General features: G+C 36.0%; 2 protein-coding genes across 3 annotated transcripts in view; one reads left to right on the top strand and one right to left on the bottom strand.

Moving 5' to 3' along the window:
- FAM227B (family with sequence similarity 227 member B) overlaps nucleotides 1-26222 on the bottom strand; it is a 262310-nt gene that overhangs the window by 75033 nt on the left and 161055 nt on the right. The window lies entirely within an intron of this gene.
- Nucleotides 16166-26222, top strand: part of FGF7 (fibroblast growth factor 7) — a 63585-nt gene continuing 53528 nt past the window's right edge. The window contains exons 1-2 of the mRNA XM_004281297.4: nucleotides 16166-17068; nucleotides 17666-18220. Coding sequence (XP_004281345.1) covers nucleotides 17935-18220 — 286 coding nt within the window. The 5' untranslated portion in view covers nucleotides 16166-17068; nucleotides 17666-17934. The remainder of the gene's footprint in view (nucleotides 17069-17665; nucleotides 18221-26222) is intronic.

Below are 26222 nucleotides of genomic sequence, written 5' to 3'. Positions count from 1 at the left end.
CAATCTCTGGTTGGGGAACTAAGATCCTGCATGCCACGTGGGTGGCCAAAAGAAAAAAAAAGGATTTTTTACATAGGACTGAGTGAACTGGTGAATAGGGTTATAATTTTTATGGTTTCTGTCTGAAGTATTACTGGCTTTTAATCTGTGTTTTCCAGATATAAGGAAACTTACCTCCTAATTATGACTTACAGCGATTTGGTAAATTATACCTTTGTAAGCAGTACTGAAACATTTATCCTTTCTCACTACCTGATCCCTCCAGAGATTGGAAACTCTTGGGTTCCCAGAAGCTTTATTAGGTAAATTAGGAAGACCACCTCCTAACAGGTGCAGGAATCTCAAGGTATTTTGGAAACCTCAAAAAAGGAGGAATTCACCCGAATCTACAGATATCACCCACAAAATCTGTGACAAGCCCTTGCCGTGGTTTTCCTGGCCTTGAGAGGCATTTTAAAAATTCAATCTGAGATTCCTTATGAAAAAGTTCCAGCAAAGCCAATTTAGAAAGAGCCTGCATAATCAATTACACTTATGCAAATCATCAGGCCATGTTTATTGAAACCAGACTTATTTTGCAAACAAATTAGTCTTAATCTGGCTGTATTTGGTAGAAATGAGGGTAATTATAGACAGAAAAAGATTACGTTTCAGTGAATATTAAATTCTAGTTTAGTTAATTATGGTCTGTATTTACTAAGTCTCACTTCCCAGATAGTTCCTCACTGTTTTATTACTGTGAAGTTTAATTGAATGATTAAAAGGACACTCCAAGCTTGTTTCTGAAGCTTATCTCAGTAATCTAGCTTTAGATGCAGATTGGATGCTCCATGACCTGCAACCAGGAGATAATACATACTGGAAAAGACATCATTTAAAGAACAATCTCTAACCTAAATGGAAGGACCCTCATCAGATACTCTTAACTAGCTCATGCACAGCAAAACTGAAGGGAATTGACTCTTGGATTAATACTTCCCAGTTAGAAAGGGCCCCTGCACTGGATTGGCTATAGAGATGACTACCAACACAAACTCACCTTAAAAAGACACTCAAACAGGAGAAACTACACTTATACCAGGACGAGAAGATAATGACATCAGAAATAGACAGATGTCCCAAGATGCCAGAACTGACCCATATGATCATTTGTAGTGTTTTTTTTTTACTTCTTGGAACTTTGCATATGGATAAAACATTTTTCCATCATGGGCCTGATTCTATGCTAGTTTTAAAAATCAATCCAATTGGGGCTTCCCTGGTGGCGCAGTGGTTAAGAATCCACCTGCCAATGCAGGCGACATGGGTTCAATCCCTGGTCCGGGAAGATCTCACATGCCGCGGAGCAACTAAGTCCGTGCGCCACAACTACAGAGACTGCACTCTAGAACCCACGAGCCACAACTACTGAGCCTGCATGCCACAACTACTGAAGCCCACGCATCTGGAGTCCATGCTCTGCAAGTAGAGGAGCCACAGAGTGAGAAGCCCATGCACCGCAAGGAAGAGTAGCCCCTGCTCACTGCAACTAGAGAAAGCCTGCACGCAGCAACGAAGACCCAAGCAGCTATCAATCAATCCAGTTGTCAGGTTTGTGGTCAATTACCAGACACAAAGTTGTGTCTGGAACTTCTGGTTTACCTTGGTGGATTTGTCCTCTCCAAGGCTCTAACTGGATGGCTCTTGGGAAATTTATTCTAGAAGAAAGAAGTTATAGTTTTGTTTGGGCCACTATTGATATTACTAGATGAGACTCCCTCACTTGACCTATCAATTATACTTGCTCTGACCATCGCCATAAATACAAATTTTCTCTTAAAGTTACTCAGTCTCAATCAGAGCAACAAGCAAAATTTTGGCCAAAAAATATAACCTCCCTCCATTGTGGGATGGCTTTATATGGCTAACATGAGGCTATGATCACTTAAGTTTAAGGCCCCCCTTATGTTGGGAACGGTCAAACTATACTAAGAATAACCAGCCTAATAACACTAGGAAATTGGACTGGGTGCCTTATGCACAATGCCTGTATATCATTTCCCTTAAAGATAAGAATTGTTACAGAACAGACTGCGTCAGAAGACCTGGTGATATACTGTGCCACACCTAATGGAAGTTCTTGACTTAAATTCTTACTTATGACCTTACTCATACTACTAGCTATATTACCTGTATATTGCCTATTTTACAAGATTGCTGATTCTTGCATTACTAAATGTGTGACAGAGCCTTTGATAAAATGATGACTAGGTTACCTGAAGCAAGTAACCAGTTATATAGTTCTATATAAGAACAATGATTGTAATAGTGTAACTCTAGATATGGTAAGAAGAAACAAGAGGGAACCATCTTCTGGACCATAACAGACTAGTAAGACAGGTGGTCCAGAGACCTTTGGCTACTGTTAATAGGACCTAGTCCAGTCACATTGAGTGGCCTATCTACGAAATCCTTGCCTGACCTAGGAATGAGTATTCCTAGCACTGTGGGACAAAACGGTCACGAAATGCCTCCCAAACCATGGTCGAATTTATGACCATGAGGGGGCGCTGTCACTACAAATTATTGCTGGCCATCTGGTTCTACAAGAATAAAGTCACTAGTCACTGCAGTTGTGACCCTCAACACACTCTGAAAGGAGATCAGGGCAGAGATCAGGAATGAGGCACTCTGTGCTCTGGGAAAAACTGGCAGAACAGGCCTTTACATAGTTAGATATTTTCAGGAGAAAATTTTATGAGCCCAATTTCTTGCATCTTCTCATATCTAGACAAGCATTAAAATCATTAATGGGGACATCTGCTCCTCGTGACTAGCAGCAAACCTTCTGCCAAAATGTGTGCTTGACTGCATGTATCCCCCCTTCACTAATATCATATATATACTGACCTCCGCCCCAACCTCTAGGGAGCAGTTCCTCAGAGCTATCTGAGATGCTATCTCCCATGCTACAGTCCTTATTTGGCCCCAAATAAAACTTAACTCACAACTCTCACGTTGTGCTTTTTTTTTTTCAGTCAATGAGAAGAATAGTCATTCAAATCCAGGTATGTCTGACTGCAAAGATACCATCTGAATCCTGAAAACCCTTCACAGGCCAGTTGTTCCATATTACCTCTCAATGCCATATCCTCTCATACTGTACATAGCTAGTAATTTCTCACTTAATATTTATTTACTGTTTCTTAGTGGTTCCAATTTTTTCTTTTTTTTTTCAGTACATAGGCTTTGCTATCTTCTTGCTCCCATACCACTTTGTATGTGTCATTTAACTTGTGAACTCTCAAAAATGAATTGCTAACGAGAAGAGTGAATCATTTTCCATGTTTAGTTTCCAAGATTTCTCATTTTGAAAAAATAGGTTTCCAAATATTAACTTGCTTTAAATGATTACGCATACAAACCCCACATCCATAAACTTTATCTTAAATTAAAAATAAAAGCCTGCCAAGCTAGAGTACATAAATAGCTCTTTTAAAATCACTGGATAAGAGTTTAAATTACCAGAGGTTGCATCATTATGGGTTATTTGAGAATTGTTTGTCTTCTATAATATGAAGTTATTCTCATAGGAATACTGATTAAAATAGAAACCAGATGTGTTTTTCAATACTAGAGTGAAAAAAATGACAAACAAGTAGAAAATTATTATAAGAATGACCTAAGGAGGTTTCTAGAAACTTGAAGCATGGGTATAATAGAAAAAGTGTGTGTGTGTGTGTGTGTGTGTGTGTGTGTGTGTGTGAGAGAGAGAGAGAGAGAGAGAGAAGAATAAAAAAATGAAGGAGAATGAATAGGATAAGAAACAGTTTCAGAATTCAACAGAAGAAAAAAACTTCCTAAACCTTGATAAATATTTGGTATCACCAAGGAAATAGCATAAATGAATTTTTACCTATGGACCAAAAAAGTGAAAAAGGAAAAAAACAGGGACAAGATGGTCTTTCAGTCTAAAGGAATAAATTAAATACGAAAAAGATGAGGACTACTGTTGAAAGAAAAAAAAAAAGCCCCCTTTAAATTTAAAATATGACATGCTCTGGGTGCGATAAAACGATCCAGAAATTTTATATTTTTCACCCCTCTCTTCCACATTTTTAGAGGGATGAAAAGAACAATAATGTTTTTGATGCTTTGAATTTGCTTCTTGGTTTTATTTTCGATTATATTAGAAATACAGTATACTTATTACTACAATATGTCAACATGCTGAGTGGAATAAATGGAATGGAAGGTGTAAAGGCAATCAAGGGAAGGGAGGAGTACACCGTACATAATTTCATTACCATTTTTGAATTAGTCTTTAATCGCCCCTTTCATTATACTAAGAACTAGTGTTATTCTCTTTAATTTTATTTACCCAAGGCAAAAATAATAAAGTGAATGCTAGTCTATTATCCTTCGAATAATTTAAAATATAGTAGAACTTCATTCATTTGGGGTCCCTTAATTCAGAATTTGTTACCATTCAAATTGAGTTTGCACTGAAGTTTATCTTTCTGCTTTGCAGATATTTCCAAGATAGTACAAATTAGTAGGATAAATCAGTTGTCAGGGGAGATTTAAAAATATTTAAGAGAGAAAGCAACTTTCAAACATCTTTCAGTACTTTCACATTCACATTTGCAAATAAGTTAATAAGCTATTTCTATATTTTTCTTATTGATTCAATTAAGCCAGGTGACAGTTTGATTTATTACACATATAGTTCTTGGCATTAATAAACAGTACTTCTTTTAAAATATACTATAATTTTTGATTTTTACTAATTCAGCAATTCTCTAAACTCATGAAACTACGCTTCCAACTTCCAAGCTTTTTTTTTTTTATATATATAAATTTATTTATTTATTTTTGGCTGCATCGGGTCTTCATTGCTGTGCACTGGCTTTTCTCTAGCTGCAGTGAGCCGGGGCTACTCTTTGTTGCGGAGCACAGGCTCTAGGCGTGCGGGCTTCAGTAGTTGCAGCACACAGGCTCAGTAGTTGTGGTGCATGGGCTTAGATGCTCCACGGCATGTGGGATCTTCCTGGACCAGGGCTCGAACCCGTGTCCCCTGCATTGGCAGGCAGATCCTTAACCACTGCACAACCAGGGAAGTCCTCCAAGCTTCTTAGGCTAGGAAATCAAAGCTACAATCTTGTGCAGCCAAAAAATTCTATTAGAAAAAAAACCAGGCAGTCTTTTGTTTTTCTTCTGGCTACTATCAAATGACTGATTAACTGTCTTTTTTTTTTAACTTCACTAATTTCTCTTGGCATTAGGTATATGAAAGTTTAGTTTCTGATTTTTTTGTTGTTGTATAGTTCACTGTGGCATTATATGCTGATATGAACTACTCTACTACAACATTCCTCTAGAATATAAAAGCAATTTTCTTTTAGGTAAAATACTCAGAGAGAGTATTAAGTATTGATTTCTTTTTAAATTGCCAACATTGTTAGTTAAAAACTTCTTTCTCAGTGTCACAAGAATTGACTGAACTGTACATTAACCTATATTTGGACAACTTTGAAACCCATTTATGGCTGTAACCAAAAAATAAAACTCCTTTAGGCTTTTATAATAAGGTCTCATAACATAGCTTGCCTTCTGATAATTTCATGTGTTATAATACTGGGGTCTTTGATATTCTGGTTGTCAGAAATATTTTTAATTAGGGAAATGAGGAAGGATAGCCCTCATTTAATATTTTTGTCAAAATACATACTTAATACTGCTATGAGAAAAGTTTTCTTTTTGCACCAGAGTACCTTAAAAAGAGATTCTAATTCCACACTTTGTGTTAACTGATTTGCAAGATGCTTACTGGTTCTCATTTTAAGGGAGTAACAGGTCCAGATCCCTCTGATCCAGAATGAGTAGGTTTTTTGGGTTATAGCATTCCTCTCACCTAAACTTTCCAACCGCCTGATTTTCCCCTCCAATGCTGGTCTTCTTCCAGTCTTTCTTATCTCTACAAATGACACCACTATTTATCCTGTTACAAATGTCAGACATCTGGAATTTAACCTTGACTCCTCCTTGTCTTTCACATTGAATCTATCACCAAGATTTGTCTCCAAAATTTCTCTACCTGCTTCTTTCCCTCTCCCTGCCATGATCCTAGTCTAAGGAATCATCATCTGCAAAGTGGATTATAGCCACAGCCTCCTAACTGGTCTCCTTACTTCAACTTTTGCCATCCTCCAAACCATTCTCACAAAGTTTTCAGGATGATCACATTACTCATTGATTATTACCCATTATACTTAGGATCAGATCCAAAGTCCCCATTGTTGATATCAAGATCCTACACACGTTGCTTTCAAATCACCTAACTTTCCCCTTGTTAACTCTGTTCCAGTTATACTGTCATTTAGTTTCTGGAACACACCTCATTTTCACCTCAGAGCCTTTGTTTTCCCTGTTACCTTTGCCTGGAATACATTACTTCCACTTCTGATTTCTTCTTATCCTTCAGATCTCAGCTTAAATGTCACCTCCTCAGAAAGGTCTTTTGTGACCAGATTTAAACCACCCCTTCTCCTCCCTTCTCCTTCAAGTTATTTGTTACCATAGTACCTATTTATTTCCTCCTGCAATATAATCAGAATTCTTTTATATGTTCATAATCTGTCCCCTCCTCCATGATTTAAGCTCCATGAAGTCAGGGACCTTGCTTATCTTACCGAACAGTATATCTCTATCATATTGCGTACTACCTAAATACACCGTAAATGTTGATTTGAAGCAAGTAGCTGAGTTCATCAAGGGACAAAGATTTTATTGCATCATTGAAAACTCAATATGTAAAATTTCAAAGGAAATATCTGATAATTGCTTACATGACTCTTGGGTTCCTCACCAGACTGAAGATATAAGAGAGAAGAAAGAAAGAGAGGAGAGTGGAGGCAGAGAAAGTAGGGAGAGGGAGAAGCAGAGAGACAATTTGTGAGGAGGATTTCTTCTCTGTTAGTTCTCTTCCCTACCAAGAGACGTGAGGAGCAGGTGAATCTCCCGTTACCCTAAATCTAGTGAGACAGGTGTTCTGGAAGTGTTGATCATCACAGAGGATGTTGGAACAGAAGTTCCCATGTTAGAAAAAGAAGACTAGAATTTTATTCAGGAAAAATGGAGGTGTTACTGAATACTTTTGAGCAGAAAAATAACATGATTACAACTGTGCTTTAGGAAGATTAACTTGATAGCAACACATAAAATGGATTGGAGGTTGGAGAGAAGAGATGAAAGGAGATGGGTTAGGATAGAACGGACATGAAAGATAATAATTACTTGACTTAGGATGTGAAGGTAACAACCGATAGGAAGAAACAGGTGTTGAAGAAATTGTGGTGGTAGGATTGATAATTTTTGGAATTGATTAGCGGGAGAACTCATTATAACTGAGTTAATATTAAATACAATTGAAGGGAAAATATGAGTAATATTTAAAGATAGCAAGAAGGTTTAGTTTGAAAAGAAAGCCAGGGAGAAGTATGAACCTCCTTTCTCTTATGCATGAGTTATTTTGTTAGCTGCCAGTTTTACATGGACCTATATTTTACCAGATGCCTGGCTTTCTGTGAATGTATCTTTATACTAAGGATGTGGACTCCATAACTTTCTTCTTCTTTACTACCATAATTATCTCTATTCTACCTCCTTCTTCCACTTTTGAAAAGTTCATCTAGTGCTGAAAAGTCATGGTTTTAAAGCTAATGAATGAAAAATTAAAACAATTTTGTAATTAACACACTGACATCCATGACATTAAAAAAATTGCTAGTTTTACTCCTCATTTTGCTATGTAGGCAATGAATATGGAACCAAAGAATGACAATTTAAAGCAAAGAATGTAATAACCCTGACTGCATAGAGTATTTGTTGTTTTTTATAATGTTTTCCTAGGGGTGAAGCAAAACTCTCTCCATAGCCATTATAACAATTTCCAACTGTTAGAGTGGCACTAGGCTGTCAAAAACAGGCACTAATGTATTGCCCTGAATCAAGGAGACTGAATCTTTGCTAAAGTTAAGCATTAATTTAAAGGGTGTCAAGGCAATCAAGAGTAAATTATATAATGTAACTTCATTATACAGAAAAAAGAAGAGCTAGTGACTCTCGAGATCTTGCTCCAGGTCCAAAGTTGTTTAGTAAGTTAAAAACATAATTTCAAGAGCTTGAATTCTAGATTAGCATTTTAGATAATTTTTATAAACATAAAATGAAATAAAACAAATTTTTATAGACTCAGAGACACAAAGAGTCTAGATACATTTGTAAACTGAGATATTTATATAGCTGAGTCACAGGCACACCACAATTGTGAGCATATGACTCTGTATCTTATATACAGTTAGTTTTTAAATGTTAGGGCACAAGAGTAAGCACAAAGTTTGCATAAATGAAGATTTATAGGAACCCCAGGCTTGCTCAATTACTTTCGGGATTTTACTCCAGAGTTTAAACTATTGTCTTCGACCAGGTCTGTAAGTAGACACGCCTGTACTCCAGCTTCCTATTACACTTAGAATAAACCCAAACTCCTATTACCATGACCTTCAAAGTTCTTTATGATCTGGCTCCTGTCTACTTTTCCACTTTCACTAATCTCTCACTCCTTTTCCCATTGCTCATGTACTCCATTAATATTGGCCTTCTTTCAGTTCTTGGAACACACCAAGGTCAGTCTTGTTCCAGGCAGCTCAAAATTTACCTTCTCAGGTGGGCCTTTCTTACTTAAAGTAGGTCCCTCTACCCATTTACCTCTCTGCCTCCTATCTTCTTGAATACCTTCTTTGTATCCCATCCACACCCACCCTGCCTCTGCCACACACACATGCCAAAGATCAGTGCGTTTATGTTCTTCCACTGGGATGCATACTCTTTAAATGAAAAGACCACTTCTAGAATACTCACCATTGTATCTCCAAAAGTCCAAGACAACATCTGGCACCCAGTAGGTATTTGATGAGTATTTGTTAAGTGAATGAAGCAAGGAAATGAGAAATGTTGGTTGTATGGCATGATTCAAAGTTGAGACTGAATTTATGAAATGGGACTGACAGAAGAAAAGATGAAGATAAATCCATAGTGTGGTGATAGTGGTGGGAATGTAGTGGAAATAAATCTTGGACCACAATCTCAAATATGCAAAGGATAACATATAACTTTACGTTTATAAATCAACCTAGCTTCAACTTTGAGAATTTCAACCCCCCTTACCTCCCACCCCCAGTTAGTGGAAAACTTATGTCAATTATTCTTGGGTTCCCCTCTTCTGCTTCAAGATGAGATAGAATTCAAGGGTCTTGTTCAGGGCCAAGCCAAGGGCTTCTGGTTGTTGAGTCATTTGTCTACTCTGGTTACTTCTGGGTGTTCACTGACTCTGCTCACACAGTTCCTTCAGGTCTGAGTTCTCTGCTCTTCCAGATTTCTTTTAAAACATGGGAAATCTTTATGAGGGGTGCTTATGAGCCAGTCTGTTTAGACACATGGGCAGGCTTTACTCTTTGGAGCTTTGCTGCTTCTGCTGTGTGCTGTGGAGTTACCAGAAATGTAGAGCTTGGCTTCCCAAATAGACTTTTCTCTATGCTGCCTGTTCTATGGACTCTACCTTCTCTGGGATGCCTCTCAAAGGCACTTTTATGTTTCACTTCTTTTCAGGGAATTTAGCACAGTTTTTTGTTTTTTTTTTTCTCTTAAACTCCAGACTTTATGTGTAAACTATAGGCATAGCTATGACTGAATATTTTTAAAAACTGTATTCATAATTTCCTCTAAAATGGCTTTCCAAAGCTGGCATCTAAAGAGCTCTATCATCTCTCAACTCAAAAGAGCCTTAGGATCATCTTTGACTCCCCCTTTTTCTTCTTCTTTCTTAGTAAATGAAATTACTGGCTTCAAAACAGCTTTTCTTTCTCTTCCCACTGCCAATCTGTTGATTCTGGAAGTTATCATTGCACACTGTAATAGCTTCTTGATTTGTCTCCATGCTAGTATTCTGCTCCCCAAACCATTCTTTATACCATCACAAGATAAATGAACCTATTACTATCCATTTCCAAAATACTTCATAGCTCCTAACTGTTTCCCAGTTGAGGTGAGATGATCAGGCTTGTTATTTATGGTCCTGAAAGATTTGAACCCTCCATTCTCTTGCCTGCATTCCTTCTAGACTCTCCCCAACCTCTTTCTTAAATTATTCTCTTTAGTCAAAATTTTACTCTGTTCATGTATCTCATTACTTGCACTTGTAATATTGCATGAACTAGAATATTCTCTTCCCAGCCTACTTACCAGCTGTACTTCTCTAAACTGTCCTAACAGTTATTCCCTAATTCTTTGAAGAGATCACTTTGTGCAGGCTTTTGATAATCTTTCTATTATTGTCTTGAATTATAAATTTGTTGTGATTTACTTTTCATGTTATCTTTCCCTAATTAGACTGTGGACTTTTTTTCTAATTTTAATTTTATTTTTTTAAAAATCTTTATTGGAGTTTAACATCTTTATTTAAAATGGTGTTACTTCCTGCTGTATAACAAAGTGAATCACCTTTCCATATACATATATCCCCATATCTCCTCCCTTTTGTGTCTCCCTCCCACCCTCCCTATCCCACCCCTCTAGGTGGACACAAAGCACTGAGCTGATCTCCCTGTGCTACGTGGCTGCTTCCCACTAGCTACCTATTTTACATTTGGTAGTGTATATATGTCCATGCCACTCTCTCACTTTGTCCCAGCTTACCCTTCCTCCTCCCCATGTCCTCTAGTCCCTTCTCGATGTCTGCATCTTTATTCCTATCTTGCCCCTAGGTTCTTCAGAACCATTTTGTGTTGTTGTTTTTTAGATTCCATAAATATGCGTTAGCATATGGTATTTGTTTTCCTCTTTCTGACTTACTTCAGTCTGTTTGACAGCCAGGTCCATCTGCCTCACTACAAATAACTCAATTTAGTTTCTTTTTATGGCTGAGTAATATTCCATTGTATATGTGTGCCACATCTTCTTTATCTATTCATCTGTCGATGGACACTTAGGTTGCTTCCATGTCCTGGCTATTGTAAATAGAGCTGCAATGAACATTGTGGTACGTGACTCTTTTTGAATTATGGTTTTCTCAGGGTATATGCCCAGTAGTGGGATTGCTGGGTCGTATGGTAGTTCTATTTTTAGTTTTTTAAGGAAACTCCATACTGTTCTCCATAGTGGCTCTATCAATCTACATTCCCACTAACAGTGCAAGAGTGTTCCCTTTTCTCCACACCCTCTCCAGCATTTATTGTTTGGAGATTTTTTTGAAGATGGCCATTCTGACTGGTGTGAGATGATATCTCATTGTAGTTTTGATTTGCATTTCTCTAATGATTAGTGATGTTGAGCATCCTTTCATGTGTTTGTTGGCAAACTGTATATCTTCTCGGCAGAAATGTCTATTTAGGTCTTCTGCCCATTTTTGGATTGGGTTGTTTGTTTTTTTTGATATTGAGCTACATGAGCTGCTTGTAAATTTTGGAGATTAATCCTTTGTCAGTTGCTTCATTTGCAAATATTTTCTCCCATTCTGAGGGTCGTCTTTTGGTCTTGTTTATGGTTTCCTTTGCTGTGAAAAAGCTTTTAAGTTTCACTAGGTCCCATTTGTTTATTCTTGTTTTTATTTCCATTTCTCTAGGAGGTGGGTCAAAAAGGATCTTCCTGTGATTTATGTCATAGAGTGTTCTGCCTTTGTTTTCCTCTAAGGGATAGTGTCTGGCCTTACATTTAGGTCTTTGATCCATTTTGAGCTTATTTTTGTGTATGGTGTTAGGGAGTGTTCTAATTTCATTCCTTTACATGTAGCTGTCCAGTTTCTCCAGCGCCACTTACTGAAGAGACTGTCTTTTCTCCACTGTGTATTCTTGCCACCTTTATCAAAGATAAGGTGACCATATGTGTGTTGGTTTATCTCTGGGCTTTCTATCCTGTTCCATTGATCTATATTTCTGTTTTTGTGCCAGTACCATACAGTCTTGATTACTGTAGCTTTGTAGTATAGTCTGAAGTCAGGGAGCCTGATTCCTCCAGCTCTGTTTTTCTTTCTCAAGATTGCTTTGGCTATTCAGGGTCTCTTGTGTTTCCATACAAACTGTGAAATTTTTCATTCTAGTTCTGTGAAAAGTGCCATTGGTAGTTTGATAGGGATTGCATTGAATCTGTAGATTGCTTTGGGTAGTATACTCATTTTCACAATGTTGATTCTTCCAATTCAAGAACATGGTATACCTCTCCATCTGTTTCTATCATCTTTAATTTCTTTCATCAGTGTCTTATAATTTTCTGCATACAAGTCTTTTGTCTCCTTAGGTGGGTCTATTCCTAGATATTTTACTCTTTTTGTTGCAATGGTAAATGGGAGTGTTTTCTTAATTTCACTTTCAGATTTTTCATCATTAGTGTATAGGAATGCAAGAGATTTCTGTGCATTAATTTTGTATCCTGCTGCTTAACCAAATTCATTTATTAGCTCTAGTAGTTTTCTGGTAGCATCTTTAGGATTCTCTATGTATAGTATCATGTCATCTGCAAACAGTGACAGCTTTACTTCTTCTTTTCTGATTTGGATTCCTTTTTCTTCTCTGATTGCTGTGGCTAAAACTTCCAAAACTATGTTGAATAACAGTGGTGAAAGTGGGCAACCTTGTCTTGTTCCTGATCTTAGTGGAAATGCTTTCAGTTTTTCACCATTGAGGACGATGTTGGCTGTGGGTTTGTCATATATGGCCTTTATTAGGTTGAGGTAAGTTCCCTCTATGCCTACTTTCTGGAGGGTTTTTATCATAAATGGGTGTTGAATTTTGTTGAAAGCTTTCTCTGCATCTATTGAGATGATCATATGGTTTTTCTCTTTCAGTTTGTTAAGATGGTGTATCACATTGATTGATTTGCGTATATTGAAGAATCCTTGCACTCCTGGAATAAACTCCACTTGATCATGGAGTATGATCCTTTTAATGTGCTGTTGGATTCTGTTTGCTAGTATTTTGTTAAGGATTTTTGCATCTATGTTCACCAGTGATATTGGCCTGTAGTTTTCTTTCTTTGTGACATCTTTGTCTGGTTTTGGTTTCAGAGTGATGGTGGCCTCATAGAATGAGTTTGGGAGTGTTCCTCCCTCTGCTATATATTGGAAGAGTTTGAGAAGGATAAGTGTTAGCTCTTCTCTAAATGTTTGATAGAATTCGCCTGTGAAGCCCTCTAGTCCTGGGTTCTTGTTTGTTGGAAGATTTTTAATCACAGTTTCAATTTCAGTGCTTGTGATTGGTCTGTTCATATTTTCTATTTCTTCCTGATTCAGTCTTGGCAGGTTGTGCATTTCTAAGAATTTGTCCATTTCTTCCAGGTTGTCCATTTTATTGGCATAGAGTTGCTTGTAGTAATCTCTCATGATCCTTTATATTTTTGCAGTGTCAGTTGTTACTTCTCCTTTTTCATTTCTAATTCTATTGACTTGAGTCTTCTCCCTTTTTTTCTTGATGAGTCTGGCTAATGGTTTATCAATTTTGTTTATCTTCTCAAAGCACCAGCTTTTAGTTTTATTGATCTTTGCTATCGTTTCCTTCATTTCTTTTTCATTTATTTCTGATCTGATCTTTATGATTTCTTTCCTTCTGCTAACTTTGGGGTGTTTTTGTTCTTCTTTCTCTAATTGTTTTAGGTGTAAGGTTAGGTTGTTTATTTGAGATGTTTCTTGTTTCTTAAGGCAGGATTGTATTGGTATAAACTTCCCTCTTATAACTGTTTTTGCTGCATCCCATAGGTTTTGGGTTGTCGTGTTTTCATCATCATTTGTTTCTAGGTATTTTTTGATTTCCTGTTTGATTTCTTCAGTGATCGCTTGGTTATTAAGTAGTGTATTGCTTAGCCTCCATGTGTTTGTATTTTTTACAGATTTTCCCCTGTAACTGATATCTAGTCTTATAGCATTGTGGTTGGAAATGATACTTGATACGATTTCAATTTTCTTAAATTTACCAAGGCTTGGTTTGTGACCCAAGATATGATGTATACTGGAGAATGTTCCATGAGCACTTGAGAAGAAAGTGTATTCTGTTGTTTTTGGATGGAATGTCCTATAAATATCAATTAAGTCCATCTTGTTTAATGTATCACTTAAAGCCTCTGTTTCCTTATTTATTTTCATTTTGGATGATCTGTGCATTGGTGAAAGTGGGGTGTTAAAGTCCCCTACTATGAATGTGTTACTGTCGATTTCCACTTTTATGGCTGTTAGTATTTGCCTTATGTATTGAGACGCTCCTATATTGGCTGCATAAATGTTTACAATTGTTATATCTTATTTTGGATTGATCCCTTGATCATTATGTTGTGTCCTTCTTTGTCTCTTATAATAGTATTTGTTTTAAAGTCTATTTTGTCTGATATGAGAATTGCTCCTCCAGCTTTCGTTTGATTTCCATTTGCATGGAATATCTTTTTCCATCCCTCACTTTCAGTCTGTATGTGTGTCTAGGTCTGAAGTGGGTCTCTTGTAGACAGCATATATATAGGGCTTGTTTTCGTATCCATTCAGCCAGTCTATGACTTTTGGTTGGAGCATTTAATCCATTTACATTTAAGGTAGTTATCACTATGTATGTTCCTAATACCATTTTCTTAATTGTTTGGGGATTGTTATTGTAGGTCTTTTCTTTCTCTTGTGTTTCCTGCCTAGAGAAGTTCCTTCAGCATTTGTTGTAGAGCTGGTTTGGTGGTGCTGAATTCTCTTAGCTTTTGCTTTTCTGTACAGGTTTTAATTTCTCCCTTGAATCTGAACGAGATCCTTGCTGGGTAGAGTAATCTTGGTTTTAGGTTTTTCCCTTTCATCACTTTAAATATGTCCTGCCAGTCCCTTCTGGCTTGCAGAGTTTCTGCTGTAAGATTAGCTGTTAACCTTATGGGGATTCCCTTGTATGTTATTTGTTGTTTTTCCCTTGATGCTTTTAATATTTTTTCTTTGTATTTAATTTTTGATAGTTTGATTAATATGTGTCTTGGTTTGTTTCTCCTTGAATTTATCCTGAATGGGACTCTCAGTGCTTCCTGGACTTGATTTACTATTTCCTCTCCCATGTTAGGAAAGTTTTCAACTATATTCTCTTCAAATATTTTCTCAGTCCTTTTAAGACAATCCATTTTTAAATTTAAGTCTTGAATATTTAATTAGCAATTTTTGACCTCTGATCTATTGATTTCTTAGTATAAAATCTGTAGGGTCAATTTGGAACAGATGAATTTAGGAGCTCTTGAATATCTTTACATGTGAACTAACTGTTAATAATTTTCATTTCTTTAGAAGAAATATCCAAGTCCTAGGAGTTCTGACCGTGCTCAGTATTGTTGCCTACAAAACTAATGGAGGTATGATTCAGATCACAGTAGCATCATACTTTCTTTTTTTTTTTTTCTTTCTTTTCCCCCTTTTTAGAGAAATACATGATGGAATATTTTGTAGCTATCTAGCTTTCAACAGAGGCAATTAAGGAAGGGCCATCCTCTTCTGCTCTAATAAACTTAGAAATGTCATATTTGGTGCCTAAAGAATAACTGAATATGTTTAAACTATGCTGTGCTATTGATTCTGTTCTCCAAAAGCATAGACACAAAGGGAAATCACATAAATTATAATACAACTGAACATACTTAATTTTGTTTTCCTATTTGGTCTACATGCACCACCTGGTGGTAAAGTCGTGTATTTCAAGTGCAGTGTTTGTGTGTGTGTGTGTGTGTGTGTGTGTGTGTGTGTGTGTGTGTGTGTGTGTGTGTGTGTATGTGTGTGTTGGGGGTATTAATATGGGAAAGAGAATTTTAATATGTATTCCTAATTATTGTTTTAGATTAACAATGCAATTATTTTGCAACAAATATCTAATAAAACACTAGAACGCTACTATATACACGTTAGAACAGGAAATAAAGGGGAGAATAACTCATGTTGGAAAGCAAAGTAGCATTCTCTTATTTACATGAGCTATACCTCTTAAAATTCCATCCCTAAATTAACATTTATTTATTGCATTAATGTTCTTATTAAGGGCAAGAGTCAAACATTGATAACCAATATAAAACCATATAATTTTTTTTAATTTTTAAGAATAATAATTTTAAAAGTATGTATCTTCTTCCTTATCTTAGTAGTTAGTGTAAGTAACAAGTCACAGAATTTTAAAACTACAAGGCACAATAGAATCATCTAGACTAATTTTACAAATGTAGCAGCTGAGATTCAGAAATGTCAGGTGACTTGCCCAGGCCATACTGGTAATTAGTGGCCCAACTCAAATAAGAATGTTGTTATTCTTCCTTTCAGTCTAGTAACATAAGATATAAAATTTTACTCATATGCAATGCAGAAATATCTCTGTATGAAGAGATATACCCTTAACTCAGCTACATAGTTCTTGAAGACAGTAAGATGTGAATTAATACACATTAGTAGTTTCATTCTAACATTCTGAACACAAAGGAGTAATAGTAGAAATGCATGCATCATAAAGCCATGTAAAAGATTTTAAATTAAAAAAATCCCTTTTACATACATGTTCCAAGGAATATTTTCAACTTATATACAACTTCTATGTTATAAGACAATCTAAAAAAATTCCCTTTCCCTTTCTAACTGCTTCAGAGTCAGAGATTTGTTTCTACAAAGTAGGTACCCAGTTGTAGGTCTGAGCATAAACCATGTTCATAGCTCCCTCTCATGACCATTGAATGAATACTATACAAGCCTCCTTTATTCTCGCTGTTGTATTCAACTAACAGCTCACTGGTTAAGTTTTAATTGCTTCCAATGAGGTCAGCAAAGGTATTTATCGAAAAGCCCTGAATAAAAGGCTCCACACACACACACACAAGCTCACACGCGCTCACATACACAGAGAAAATCCTCTTGCCTGTTGATTTATGGAAACAATTATGATTCTGCTGGAGAATTTCTCAGCTGAGAAATAGTTTGTAGCTACAGTAGAGAGGCTCAAGTTGCACAGGGCAGACAACAGACATGGAATTCTTGTGTATCCAGCTGTTATCAACAGAACAAGTAAGTGACTGTTATTTGTCTTTAAAAATAATGCTGAATATTTGTTAGTAGTTTATCTCTTTTTCTGGTTTTAGTACTGAGGGGAAAAGTAAAGTTACCAGATTTTTGAGCTGTGAGATTATCTATAGTAATTCTGCTGTAGAACTTACATAAAGATAAGGTTGAAATTCTCCAGAGCAATCCTGACATTTAACTTGAGAAATGTGGGCAGCTCAGGAGAAAATAAGTGACAAACCACAAACGTAAAAGAATATAATAAAGAAACCTAGGGAAAAGCATTTATATTTTGTTAATAGTAATTTTAGAACTTAATTTAAATCAACAGCTGTAATTGCAGGATATTTTTTACCAAGTACGAACTGGAATGAATGGTACAATCATATTCTGATTTGTCTCTACTAATGCATAACTTTTGTAAATCTACATACAGAGTGGTAAAGACATTGACATCCTCTGTGAAAGCTGTTTTAAATGTACCTTCACAGTATGAATTACACAGTATGTTATAATAGTATTTACACACTGAAATTTATACATATAATTTTTCATCTTCCTCTCTCTCCTCCCTCCCCATTCTTAATCTCTCATTGCAAACAGAAGTCAAGTAGCAAACAGCAACGCAGCAACTGAGCTTATTACAACCTGTTTTTATAAGGATATACTGACAGAGAGTTATTTAAGGAGGAATTCTATATTGTTATCAGGAACTAAAAGGATAAGGCTAACCACTGGGAGAGTGCAACTATTCTTTCTTAAATCAATCTACAGTTCACAGATAGGACGAGGTCAATGACCTAGGAACAACAATCAACTCAAGATTTAATTTTCATTATGTTATTCATGAACACCCGGGGCACTATACTATAATGCACAAATGGATACTGACATGGATCCTGCCAAGTTTGCTCTACAGATCATGCTTCCACATTATCTGTCTAGTGGGCACTATATCTTTAGCTTGCAATGACATGACTCCAGAGCAAATGGCTACAAATGTGAACTGTTCCAGCCCTGAGCGACATACAAGAAGTTATGATTACATGGAAGGAGGGGATATAAGAGTGAGAAGACTCTTCTGTCGAACACAGTGGTATCTGAGGATTGATAAACGAGGCAAAGTCAAAGGGACCCAAGAGATGAAGAATAATTACAGTAAGTAATGTTTTTTATTTACAGCACAGCTTATGAACCTTAATCTGTGAAAGGATCAATTTTCAAGTGACATGTTTTCTCCGTTTCCTTTTTTTTGAAAAAAAAATTAAATATAACTTTCTATTGGCTCTAAATCGGGATAGTTAAACTATGTTCCTAAAACTATCTCCTGGAGTAGGGCAAATCTACTAATACTATAGTTGGAGCTGATCACTCAAGCCGATTTGAAAATATATTCTCCATGTCCTAAGCTCAAAATGCTCATATGTTAAGCAAAATGTAAATGCTATTATTCATACTGAAATGTGATTTATTGTCTTCTAGCAAAAGGCATTAGGAACTCTAATAGAGTACTCAGTAAATGCTCACCAAAAATGACTTACCATTAGTTTGAGGAACAGATAATTTTTAAAAATAATTTGATTTCCCTTGAAAAAATATTTCCATGGTGTGAAATACTGAAAATATGCATTCAGTGACTTGTGCAATTGTGTATAGTTTTAAAACAGAAGGGAATCTGTGGTATCCTCATCTGTTCATAACATAAAGAACTTGTATTTGATTGCTTAATCATTTACCTAGGCACAAAAATAGGTTCCTTCTAACATTTTCTTTATCTAAATATTCTGTGCCATAATAGTTCCATGGTACCTTAAGAGAAATGTGAATGTGAAGGAGGAAATAAAAGTGAGTTGGAAGAGATGTTAATTCCATGATTTAAATGTAAATAATTACATTTTCCTCAAGAATCAGTTATTCTTTTCATGTTGATATGTCAGGGTTGGATTTATCATTTAGCAGCTATGATTAATAACCAATTTCAAAAGTATTAAGTTTTATGGGGTAAAATATCAATATATACCTGAACATATACATTAAGAATTTAAAATCCCTGAGTGGAAGGAAATTTTGTTTGTATTACTAGTACTTGAACAATGTTATTATCATATCATTTTATAATATTATGCATGTCAAAGTCAATTGAAAAAGAATGCACGGGGTGATGGTGTAAACATTTGCCTAGCACAGTGCTAGGATTATAGTGAATATTTAAAACTTTCGCTGCTTGTTTAATAAATGGCTTTTAGGCTTCCAAACCAATGAACCAATATGGGAATATGGGGAATTACGTTTCCAATATGAAAATGAGAGAATCCACTTTTTAGACTATAACTGATATAGAATGTTAAGGCCATTTAAATGGATTGCTAACAGTATGGTTTTATTATTACCTCTATTAATAATGTTAATGTGCTAGTTCTAGAATATTGTTCTGATTATACTGAAGTTTAGGTAAGGAAATAACTACTTGGAGGAAAGTTTTGTGGATAGCTACTTCTCTGTGAGCAACAGAATTTGGCTGACATCAATAAATAAATTTATTTATAAGTTATTGAGATTTATAATGGATAACAGAACTTGGTGGAGAAAACAGAGCCCAGGTGGAAATTATGACAGATAGGTCCAATCCCCGCCTATGAATGACTTTGGAACAATTTCTTACTTTTTCCAATTCTCATTTTTTTATCTACAGATGATCTCCAATATACGTTCTAGTTCTTACAGTCTATTTTATCCTAAACCTCAGAATATATAACATAAATGTGAACAATCTAAGTACTCATGTAATTACCGTAAACATTGAATGAGATGAAAGTGAATGTTATCTCAAAGATAAGTTAAGCTGTCAGAACTAATTTCAAATTGTAATAATAAGGTTACTGAACCTAAACACTACAGAATTCTTCCATATGCTAATTCCTTTTGAATGCTTTTACCAAGTAATGAAAAAGTGAAAAATTAGATGTAAAATCCAGTGAAAGTGAATAATATTCATAATTATTTGGGATCAATTAGAATATCTATGATTGGAATGCATTCAGACATATACGTTTTATTTTATATTAAAATTTCTTGAAACCACGAAACTCAGGTATTTTAAAACATACACAAAATGCTGAAGTTTTTTATAGTTTGAAACACAATTTAGCACTGACCTTGAGTAACCATAAAGCCAATTTGGTAGACAATTTCTATTCTAACTCTAATTCTACAGTAAAAAAAGAAAGGAAGAAAAAGGGAGGAAGGAAAGAAGGAAGGAGAGAAGGAAGGAAGGAAGGAAGGAAGGTCATTTTATATCATTATAAATTAGAATGTCACAATACCGATATACTAAAAGACATGATATAAAATATATAAATAATCTTCACTTCTATAAGCTTTTCCATAGACTGTATACTTAGTCTATATACTTTCTTGATATGATAAATTCTCCTGGAAAGGGAAACTTACATCGGGATCATTTCAGTAACTCCAAAATTGTTGTCAAGTTGTGCTGCTATCCTATTGATAGCAGGCTTCTCCATAAACAGGGGCTAATCACTGTTGTCTATAGGAAATCCTAAGGCACTCCATTGAAAAATATATGGAGTATAACACAGAACAGAATTCTGATAGTCATTTCCTATTATTCAATTTTAAAATTGAATGCCTCATACATAAAACATGCAAATTGTCACATGTGACGCTGAAGCTACTGTATCCAGGTACAAAGAAATCCAGGTACAAAGAAAGTGCTCAACAGTATTTTAAAAAGTCAAAGAAAACAAAAATATTGAAATTATAAAACTTGTAGATTGTTTACATTCCTCAATCCTTAATTGAATTAATGAACAAATGAACAAAAGATGTTTCCTTCCTATTTTCATTAAGATGAGAAAGTAAAAGGTAATTGGATTGTCTACTACACTGAAACTCAGCAGAGGTCAGAAAGTGGTAAAGGTTAAGATTAAACTTTGAATTTCATTTTCAATGTTCTGATGCCTTAAATTCGTTCACTGGTTGTTAAACATCCTTCTTTGGAGGCCTTTTAAGATGGTATAGATTTAAATGTCTTAGATGATAAAATTTGCATGAAAAGTTAGATACCAGCTACCTGAAACAGTTTTTCTCTGGGTTACCATACGAAAGCCCCCAGTCCATTCTCATGGCTTTGCTTTGAATGAAAAGGAAAGTGACCTGAAGATGTTAATGGACCTTGAAGGACTGCTTACTTTACCAGCAGAAGCACTGCTCCCTCATAGGAATGTGGCTTATAAGATATTGCTAAGATAATGGACTGGAGTAGGTAGGTGAGGTGAAAAACCTGGGTGTATAATTCTCCTTCCAGAAGGTGTTGGGCTGGGGCAGGCGAATGGAGGGCCTAGAGGAAGAGAACAGGAGTGATAAGGAGGTGGATATGACGGCTCATGTCTCACATCTTTAGGGAATTAAAAAATTACTTGAGCTACCTTGGGTTGTAAGGGTCTCACTTCAGTCCTAAGTATAGTGTTGTCTTGTGAAATATTTTAAATCTAGATAAGAATGAGTCAATGTCAGAAAAAATGCACCAAGTAACCCAACAGAAACAAGACTTGTATTAGTAGCCATATAAGCAAGACCTGACTATGTAAAAGTAGGAATTCATAAGAGGCCAAGAGACGCTGAACTGCATTTCTGACTCTGGAGGGGAGAAAAGCTATCACTGGAGAACGGGTCCTGAGACCGCACGCTATTCTTACTCCGGAGGCAAGAAAGCCTCTCTTCTCAACTTGTTCTCTGGTGGCACCACATTTAGCCTTTTAGCAGGTTTCTAAGCGATGAAACTGGAACTTAACCTGAACTAGTAAAAAGAATAATAAAAGCATAAAATTCCCCTTCAAAATGAAATAAATATCCACATTCTCTGCAGAGGAGAACATTAATAATATCACGAAAGGACTGGCAATGGATGGTCAATACTTCCACTGCTGTTGTCAGAGTTTCCCCTTGGGGACTAAGGCCAGAGGGTGAATTTAGATAATTGGACCAGGCAACCCATCAGCAGACAGAGGCAATCACTCCTCACCTGATACAAATAACACTGCTGTTTAAGCTGGAAGTTGAGGTGGTGAGTGAGAGACAGCAGCAGTGCACTGGGCAACCAACAACTGCCCTGAGAGACAGATGTGGACTCTGAAAACTCAGTCCCTCAGGATGATTTTCTTGCTTTCGGCATCCAATTACTAAAATGTTTTTTGGTTTCCATTCCTTTTGAGAGGAAATCCTTAATTGCCATAAGCCATTGATTCAAGAAAAAGTATGCCTCACTTGTTATTATCAAGCACTGTAAGTTCCATAGCAAGAAAAGGGTTAGCCATTCTGAAAACTGGCCAATGATTTGGCAATATTGTCTTTTGGATTGTTAGGCTGTGACTGGATATGGCCTAACAATTGGCAAAAAGCAAATAAACACACTGCTGTTGGATCTGATTTGACCACAAAATCTTCAGTGACTCAACTGTCAACAATTCTTTGGATAAGCTCCTGCTCAACAAGAATCTCTCCTAGTAGCTAACAAATACGCATATCACCTCTAAATACAAAGACAGCAAACTTGCTTATTCTCCAAAGAGTTCTTAGCAAGTTATCAAAAAAAGAACAATAATTCACACCGTCAAAATAAAAAATAAGAAAATCATGACAACCACATCTCTAAAAACAATAGACAAAGAGGAACATATCTATGTAACTGAACCAAAATCGTAGAATTACTGACAAAATGGAATCCTGTAGAACTGGTGACCTTACTCTCTTCTTTAAGTTGTCAAGGCTGTAAATTATGGAAGATTTGGAAATAGCTAGATTTGGAAATATTAACTATTCTTTGAAAACTTTAATGTTAAGAATAATTTTTCATTTTATGGTCTTCCTCTTTCTTTAGGCTAACACCAGTGCCTGGCACTTATTAAGTGCTAGTAACAACTTATTGCCACAGGTGCATCTCTTATTTATTTTGTTAATTGTCATCTGAACTGGCCATCGCTTTCATTTCTATATTAATCCAGAGCATCTGATCATGTATTTAACCTTGTGACTTAGTTGTATTACAACTCTTCAGCCTATAGTTTTAGCGCTTTCAGAGACCCAAGTGAATTGAAGAGGATGCAAGAAGCCAGCTTTTAGATATATGGAAGGGGTTCCTTTTCTAGACTTTTCTATTTCTCAGCCTTGGCTAAATATTGTAATCAGCTGCGAAACTTTAAAAAATACTGATACCAGGTTCCACCCACAAAGATTCTCATTAAATGTATTTGGGGGGCAGCCTGGGCATCAGGAATTTTAAAAGCTCCCCAGATAATTCTGACATGGCTGGCTCCAAAGCTGAGCCTGAGGGGATCACATTAGATTACTGGGGAAACCGCAGATCAGTTTAATCAGAATCTTGTGAAGGCAGGAAGGACCCAGGCATCAGTGTTTGTTTAAAGCTCTCCAGTGAGTCTAACGGCAGCTAAGGCTGAAAACCACTACTTAATGAGACAAGGCTTCTAATTCAGCAGGATTCCCTCGGGTGTCCTGGGAATGTTTTGGAACCTTTAGAGGGCTCCTGAGTTAACCTCTACCCCGGGGGATTTTGAAATGGGCTTATCAGGAATGAATCTCTGAATTATGCATCAAGGAAATTCTTCTGGGTCCATTCGACCTTTCTGACAAATCTTAGTGGCTCCAACATTTGGTGAACTGGCTTGGAAATGCACGTGATGACAGCTCTGCAGCTACTATTTAAGAAGGCATCTTCCGTGAATGAGTTCATTGCTGGGAAAAAATAGGTCTGGTGCCACAGTTTCAAAATGACAGGCAGGTCTGATTCTCTCCTGACACTGTCAAGTGGTGCTGCAGCAGGGAACCTGGAGAACAGGCATCAATACCAGCTTACAAGGCACTTAAATGAGCCATTTATGATTATGAACCCAGATGCCCCCAAATTAGAGTTTCACCTCCTATGACCACCTCACGAAAGCAGTGATTTAAAGAGACAAACTCCAGTCTAGAAAATCCAACAGGGAAGAAACCCTAAGCCTAGAGGGTCTATCCAGATTAGTGAAAGGCTACGAACCTAGCAGTTTGTTCCCTTTGTAAATTGGGGATTAAGGCAAAGCTTTCTTTCTTTTCTAACAATTCCAGCTTTCTTCGTCTGTATCAAAGAATTTATGGTAGCAGAGTAACTTCTTTTTCATCACTACTGGAATACAATATTTTTCTATGTTTTAATTTCACATATGGCACATAGAAGAAGAGGCAGGAATTGTGTATATCTAAGGAATACTGAGAAAAATTAATATTAAATGAAAAGAGCTTCCATGTGAATTCCTCCTTTTCCTAAACCATATCCAATCTTTCTTTAAAAAATTTATTGAGGTATGATTGACATATAAAAAGCTGTACTTATTTAATGTATACAACTTGATGAATTCAGAGATAAGAATACATCACTATATTCTATGCCATAAACGTACCCATCACTTCCAAAATTTCCTCCTGTGCTTTTTTATTAATTATTATTATTATTATTTGTGATAAAAGTACTTAACATAAGGCCTATCGTCTTAGAAAATATTTAAGTATACAATATTGCAAACTATGGACACTACACTGTACAGTATATCTCTTGGATTTATTCACCTTGCAAAACTGAAACTTAGTACCCTTTGACTAATATCTCCTTGTTTCCCCTACCCTCCAGCCCCTAGCAACCATTATTCTACTCTGCTTCCATAAGAGAGAAGTAATTTTTATTATATTTTAACATCTTTAAAACTAATATTTTAGATTCTTCCTGTAAGTTGTATCAGGTAGTATTTGCCTTTCTGTACCTAGCCTATTTCACTTAACATAATGTCCTCCTGGTTCATATTCATCTTTCTGCAAGCAAAATAGGTTGGAAAATAAAATTGTCTGCCTTTCACATGGTTCTGAAAACCACATTAAAGAAACACTGAACATTTGACTGTTTCTTGACCAAGATTCGCATCTGTATTTGAGATATCTGCACCTGACTTAGAGAAGCCATACCAAATTTACTAACAAAGAAAATGTCATTAAAGTTATTCAGCTAGTTGGGTTTGTGTAGTAATATATAAAGACAAAGGGATTAGGGTGCGGAAGGAGAGAGGAGAATTATCCAATATCCATGTCCAAGTGGAACTTGTCTTTTAGGCAGACAACATCCTTCTCAGAGAAAAAAAGTTTAATGTATATTGGGGAGAATTGTCTCTAGAGATTCTTCAGTTGTTCCAGTCAACTTTCCTGCAGAAGAATGTAATCACGTCTACTGGTGTGGCCACAAGTACTTGATAGGGCCATTGGCTAGTGTCCTAAGAATAAAAAGGAAGAAAATATCTTTTGTCTGTGAACAGGAGAGAAAAAGGTGAGAGAGGAAAGGAAAAAAGGACCTTATATAAAAATTAATGAATTTTGTATTTTAAGTTTAGGGAGGACTTAAATACAAAAGATTCTCATAAAATACAGCTCTACTAAATTTTTTAAAAAACTGAAGTAGTTGATGTACAATATTCCACTAACTTTTTGATGCCCTTACGGAATAAAGGAAATTGAATGCAATGGATTGACAATATAGTAGAGGAAGGATTTCTGAGACGGAAACAAACAAAAACAAAATAGTGTACAGAGGGGTTGAAATGATAATAGATTATTGCATATGTTACTCATATAGGAGGTTTGAAAATTTGTGCTTTTAGCTATGATAATCTTTGCTTATTTATCCAGACTATTCTGAAACTGAGTTTATTTTTCTGATTAATACGAGAAAGGAGAAATGAGGCATATTTCAACATCCTTAAATAGCATATTTATCATGTTCCATTAAAAGCTACTGTAATATTTTCCATTTCATCTGCCTATTTGAACTTCACATGTAGTTGTAGATAATGCTGAGAAAATGATTTGAGATCAAATTCAGAATCACCTCAGCCTGCCTCAGATTTTTCTTACAGCAGCAATTACAAACTTTGTTTCTTAGAACACTAGTGTCCTTTGAGATATTAATGGTGTTTCCTGCAGCACAGTTTCCATGGCTCATTGGAAAATATTAGGTTAAATAAAGCTGAACAAGTTTTTTTCAGAGCAGAAAATTCTCCAAGCCTATACTACACTAGTATGAATTGCAAAACTCTAGGAGAAGACT

Source organism: Orcinus orca, chromosome 2, assembly GCF_937001465.1.
Source record: "Orcinus orca chromosome 2, mOrcOrc1.1, whole genome shotgun sequence".
Classification (NCBI taxonomy): domain Eukaryota; kingdom Metazoa; phylum Chordata; class Mammalia; order Artiodactyla; family Delphinidae; genus Orcinus; species Orcinus orca.
This window is presented reverse-complemented; position numbering and strand designations above follow the sequence as displayed.